This window comes from Artemia sp. Qi Xiang Cuo, chromosome 9 (assembly GCF_049724085.1).
Source record: "Artemia sp. Qi Xiang Cuo chromosome 9, ASM4972408v1, whole genome shotgun sequence".
Classification (NCBI taxonomy): Eukaryota; Metazoa; Arthropoda; class Branchiopoda; order Anostraca; family Artemiidae; genus Artemia; species Artemia sp. Qi Xiang Cuo.
The window spans coordinates 12210924-12217457 of NC_142802.1; the positions used below are offsets into that span (position 1 = coordinate 12210924).

The following is a 6534-nucleotide window of genomic DNA, read 5'->3' on the forward strand; positions in this document are numbered from 1 at the left end:
CAATACGCAAATCGTACAAATCAAAACCATTGTCTCGGGGGTTGCGGGGGTCATGCCATTCCCAGAAGCATAGATATTGGACCTTTTGACAATTCTGAACAAGATGGCTATCTCAAAATTTATCAGGTTTTTTGGGGGGAGGCCCCTTAAAAGTGCGAGGGTTATGGGGCCAGTTGCCCTCCGATTACTTTTCAACATCCAAATTGCACATCCAATTTTTTATTTGAGGGAGGGGTTGCAAAATTTACAGCCCTTGCCTCGAGGGCTGTGGGAGGCTATGTCATCCTGGGAGGCACAGTTATTGGACCTTTAACTATTCTGAATAAGGTTATCTTATAATACTCCTCCAATGACTTTTCAAAATTCCCCTCAGCATGCCCTGTTTTCGATAGCCTCTTCGATGGTTTTGCGACTAACTCTTTCATATAAAGTGGCTCTGGGGAAAAAAATAATAAATGATGCACTGAAGGCTTATCAACCCTAACTATAGGCGACGCTAGAGCGTTGCCTACAGTAAAGACAGGTCTGTCTTTTTCTACAGGAATAAAGGAATGGAAAGGAATAAACACAATTTAAGGAATAACACGGCATGCTTACAAAAATATGTCACAGAGGAAAACCAATGAAAATAAAGAACACTTTTTACAATGAAATAATAAAGAAATAATCTCTCTCTCTCTCTCTTTCTTTCTTTCTCTCTCTGTCTCTCTTTCTCTTTTTCTAACCCTGTTTGGTTCAGCCTACTTACTTCCAATCAGAAGGGGACTACAGGAATCTCCACCGAGGGCACCAAAAGTGCATTTGTAAACAACACCAGGCTCATTAGCAGAGATGCTTGGAAACGTAGAATTAGCTGCAGGGGCTGACACTAGAAACCTGAAACATTGAAACATTAAATCAAAGAGAGACGCGATCTCTAAAAACCTCATGAATATATGCTACTCGTTTCTTTTGCACATAAGCGATAGATACTATTTGTTACTCAAGCATATACATATGCATTATATATATATATATATATATATATATATATATATATATATATATATATATATATATATATATATAAATATATATATATATATATATATATATATATATATATATATATATATATATATATATATATATATATATATATATATATATATACATAATTAATTATTCACTTCAAACCCGAAAACGGCTCTATTAACCGAAAGATACTATTTGTTACCCAAGCATATACATATGCATTATATATATATATATATATATATATATATATATATATATATATATATATATATATATATATATATATATATATATATATATATATATATATATATATATATATATATATATATATATATATATATATATATATATATATATATATATATATATATATATATATATATATATATATATATATATATATATATATATATATATATATATATATATATATATATATATATATATATATATATATATATATATATATATATATATATATATATATATATATATATATATATATATATAATATATATATATATATATATATATATATATATATATATATATATATATATATATATATATATATATATATATATATATATATATATATATAAATATATATATATATATATATATATATATATATATATATATATATATATATATATATATATATACATACATATATATATATATATATATATATATATATATATATATATATATATATATATATATATATATATATATATATATATATATATATATATATAATTAATTATTCACTTCAAACCATAAAGTGTTTTTTTGTGTCATTGTAATTGAATTGTTCTCAAGTGAAGTGTTCATCATCTATTTTTCAGTTTGATAAACTTACTCCTTTTAGATGCAGTTTATAATTTGACTGATATTAGGTATTCATAATTTTATAATTTGGAATGAATCCCCAAAAGAAAAAAATGAATAAAATACAAAAGAGCAGCCAAAAGCAATAAAAAGCAGCAGTTCAGCCTTAGCCTACATGACATATATTCTATAAAGAAGCCAAAAAAAATTTTAAATGCATCTTTTTAAATTGTTATTAAAACCAGTTTTTAACACAAGAAGGCTTTTAAGGAATCCAAAAGAGCAAAAAATCAATAACAAATTCACCCATTTCAACTGTTTTAAAGGTGACAAAACAGATATAGGCAAAGGGCATTATGAAAAAATTTACCGCCGGTAAACCATTGATTCGTAAACACCGAATCAATGGTTTGATTCGGTATGAAGAAAAATGAAAAGCCAGCTATTTTCGTAGGTAAAAAATGAAAATCTCATCCGTTTTAAATGTAATTAAATGAAATAATATGCAGACTGAAGTAGCTCCAGAAAGATGTTGAGATTTTCATCCTAATTCGTCACTTTTAATCAAAGCAAAATGTTAGGACACTTTGTATCAGTTATTGAGTTTAAGCTTTGATTTCAAAACGCTCACAAAAATTACCAAATTTAAGAAAGTCGCAATAATGAGTCACCTGTGGTCAAAATACTCAGAGACTCCTCTTTAATCCCCACCCAGGCTCAAATCTTCTGCTATGGTCATTTCCATGGAAATCTCCAAAGATTTTTTTTTTAAATAGCTTCCAAGCGTAGTTAGGGGTATTTAGCCTTTTTTGCTTTTCTTCAAAGCTTTGAAAAAAGTGTTATAATATTCCAAATGTTACATTTGTTATATTTGTGCATATTTTTGGTAATCATTTGTGGGGTGATCGAATTTTTTAAACCACTGTAGATACGTAAGAACGTTGCAACATCTAGTACCCCGAGGTCATAAGATTGTCAAAGACTCCTCCTTGAACCTCCCAAATTGAAAGCTTTTATTATGACCTGGCCTTTTAACGTAACTTGGGCACTGGACCAAGGGCGCCATTGTCACTTGAGCGCAACGTTAGGTGGGGATGTCGATATCGCTTTCTACATCAATTCGTTTTAGTGTGAACCTGCCTGGTACTTATGAATGAATGTTTTCAAATTAAACCCGTTTCATCAATAAGAAAAAAAACGGGTTGGACGCAAATGTCCCTTTCCTTTTGGACGATAAAACCATGCAAGTGCTGTATCAAGTATAACTCACAGAAATCTTGTTAATTTTTGTAAACTTTTCAATTTTTTGGCATCCCTACTTTCAATAAAAAAAAATCAAGGTACTATCACTTAAATATAATAACTCCCTATACCCCCCCCCCTCTGGATACCATCGTGATAGGATACCGTCTCTTCTTTAAATAAAAAAAATTAATTAACTTATTGGCATCCCTGCTTTCAAAAAAGAAAATCGAGGTATTATCATTTAAATATGATAGCTCACTGCCCCCCCCCCTCTGGATACCACCTTGATAGGATGCCGTCTCTGCTTTAAATTAAAAAAAAATTAACTTTTTGCATTCAATAAAAAAAAATCGAGATATTATCATTTAAACGTAATACCCCCCTACCCCCCCCCCCTCTGGATACCACCTTGATAGGATACCGTCTCAGCTTTCATTATAAAAATGATTTACTTAATAATTAACTAGGTCACTATATGTCTCAAATAAAGACACAAAATATCTTTAAACAAATTAGTGTTCATTGAAAAAAAATTTAGGGTATAAGTAAAGAGGTAAAAAGACAACAACAGAAATGTCGAAATTATTCAGATAATTCAAATTATAAAAAAACTGAGTCATAGATTCGCCTTGGTATTCAATAACATCCAAATAATCTCATTAAAAGGGAGCACACACAAAAGTCAAATTAGACCAATAGCATATGAGAAATCGCACAATACCCAAGACAATGAACAAGGCTCAATAGGGGGCTTTGGGTCAATTAAAATATTTCCATGGTTTCCCAGGGAATTTGATATCATTTTCTTCTGTCTCCACTTTAAATGAAAAAAATAATTATCTTTTTGGCATCCCTGCTTTCAATAAAAAAATGAGGTATTATCATTTAAAAATTATAGCCCCCTATCCCCCCCTATAGGCAATAATTTACAATTTTTTTATGAATCATTTTTTTTGGTTAACTTCCGTTTCAATCTTAAATTCACCAACCTTGTTCAGAGCTTAGTCTATAGCTAAATTGTCTCAATAGAAGAGTTTTTTTTTTGGGGGGGGGGGTAAAAATGTTGCAGAAAGAAGATTGCATTTTCTATCAGGCGTTCAACAATTGAGTATTAAACATTAAGAAAATATTATATTAAAACAGCAAAAAAAAATAATCTGCAAACTTACAATTCAGCTGTAGAAACAATCTGTTAGCTGTCAATTCCAAAATCCAACTGAAGGCTGAAGCTGTATATTAGTGAATACGTTCTATAATTCTATTCAACTTGAAATTAAAATTCTTGACTACGAATGATGTAAGAAATAGCGATTGGGAAAATGCATTCAAAATGATTTAAATTTATTTCATAAAGAAGATACTTTTTTTTGTCAACATATGAAGAACTGTGTATATTGCAATATTTGCAATTGCATATTCCATCTCTCTGGTTTTTATGCAAAGTAACAAAAGAGACAAAAATGAATGAACAAGAGAGCTGTGAAGAATTATGAAATGCAAAGTAATATTTGGCAGGGAAAGTCACTGGTGATAAATCACTATGGGTGGCACCGTGATTGCGTGATTTTCGGGGATTTGGAGAACCAATTTTTTTTTCGGGGAAATACCCGAAAATTCGGGGATAGTGCAAGCCCTACTTGATTTCTAATCAGGAAAATCAAGATGCTAAACCACACGAGAAGGAAAAGCTCCGACTTTGCGGTTGACGCAATAAAGAATTGCCGCAAAATTAATATAAAGTCGAGCGAACACCGCCGCCTCTGCCCGCGGTGGCGCGCTTGCGGCACATCGGTGGCGTTACGACACTACGGCGGCGTTCGACCGGGCCTCTCGTCGGCGGCGTTCGGTCAATCCACCGGCGTGGCGCCGGGGTCTAGCTGATACTAAGGTTTTCTGGAACAATTTGAAGACTTTCTAATGCCCTCCTCCCCCCCCCCCCAAAAAAAAGAGCAGTTTTCTTGGTCAGAGAACTATTTCTGAAAGCTTCGAGCCAATTTAATACCCAGCATCAACCATGCATTCCTTAGCCATTATAAAACCTAGGCGTATATGTAAAAACTGGCGAACTTGCACAAATTTACGCCCCTTACACCTGTGGTTAGGAGGTTCATGTCATATCCAGAAGCATGTTTGTTGAACCTCTTGATTATTTTGAATAAAAAAACTAAATTTCGATTGGATATCTTTTGACAGAAGTGAAAACCGAAAATGGCACGAGAGTAGGGCTGGTTACCCTCAGACACCTTCGACTCTTATGAAGAGCACTAGAGCTTCCAATGGCCAATTAAATGAGACTTCTTCAAAATTTTTACGACCATCCTTTCTATACGAAATGGCCTGGGGGAAAACAATAGTCCATAAAGCAGCCTCGCTCTTCACACAGGCAGCACTGCTTCACTGCCTAAGAAAAATCATTCTTTTGTTATTAAATCGAATAACCTACGTTAATTTAATGATTTACAAATTATGAATAAAAACCCGACACACATGTAGGATTTGAGAGAGAGGGATTTTTGGAACAGCAAAAAGAGGTAAATTTTGTGAACAAAACTATAAAAATTACCAGTTGTCACAGAACCACAAGGGCGTATCTGGGATTTTTGTTGGGTGGGGGGGGGTATTTTTTCAAGGCTTTATTTTACTAACAAAAGTCTTTACAAAACGCATTCAAAATTCGTTTATATGCATTTTTGTTACTTTTTTACGAGCCGGAAAAAATCTAAGTGGGGAGGGGGGGTTTATTAAATCAACTAAATACATTAAACTAACTTACGTAAACTCATTATTTTCAGTGTTTATCTGAGGTAAATACTTGACACTATACCCAAAATGGGAATTACTTCCCACGTTAACAGCTTTACTTGGATCGTCATATATTATCGGATGGACTGTGTCAATATTGAAGCAAATAATTATATTACAAAATATCACCAAAAACAAAAGCACTTTTAACATTTTTAAGGCTTTCACGACACTAACTCATCACGTTTTTACAGTTTACACGGTTTTGTATATTTTTCCTTCCAGCGTAGGTTGTCACTTCCTGTGAGACTATTTTGTCTTATCACAATCAATAACGTAAGTATTTGAAAACTACGAAAGCTAGAAGATAAGCTCTATTTTCTTTGTCCAAGCATATCTATGAAAAAATTTATATTCTTGCACTAAAATTAAAATGGCATTAACTCCTTTAAGGTAAGTTTTCAATGCCCGATTTCTGGAACGATCCATCGAGAATGACAAAAATATATTAGAGTACCAAGGACAGTGAAAGTTCAACCTGATTTCTGAATTGATTAAGTGGAAAGGGTACTTGTGCATTATATTCTACACACAAAAGAAGTCAAGTTTGGTTAATGCTAATGAAATAAAATAAAATAGGATGAAAATATAATAGTTTAGAAACAAATTTGGGCTATATATTTGCACATTAGG

At 31.9% G+C, this 6534-nt stretch overlaps 1 protein-coding gene across 1 annotated transcript; it reads right to left on the reverse strand.

Moving 5' to 3' along the window:
* Positions 1-740: 740 nt before the first annotated feature.
* LOC148948315 (uncharacterized) lies at positions 741-6133 on the reverse strand. The gene is made up of 2 exons (XM_089094885.1): positions 5873-6133; positions 741-876 (listed from the first exon to the last, which is right to left on the reverse strand). The coding sequence occupies exons 1-2, from the start codon at positions 6052-6054 to the stop codon at positions 741-743; spliced, it is 318 nt and encodes a 105-aa protein (XP_088951011.1). The 5' UTR covers positions 6055-6133.
* Positions 6134-6534: the final 401 nt, after the last annotated feature.

Excerpts from the sequence above, each read along its gene's own strand:
- LOC148948315 (XM_089094885.1), bottom strand. The coding sequence starts at position 6,054 with ATGTTAAAAGTGCTTTTGTTTTTGGTGATATTTTGTAATATAATTATT. Across the intron at positions 877-5,872 it reads ACTGAAAATAATGAGTTTAC|GTTTCTAGTGTCAGCCCCTG; the intron begins GTAAGTTAGTTT and ends TCAATGTTTCAG.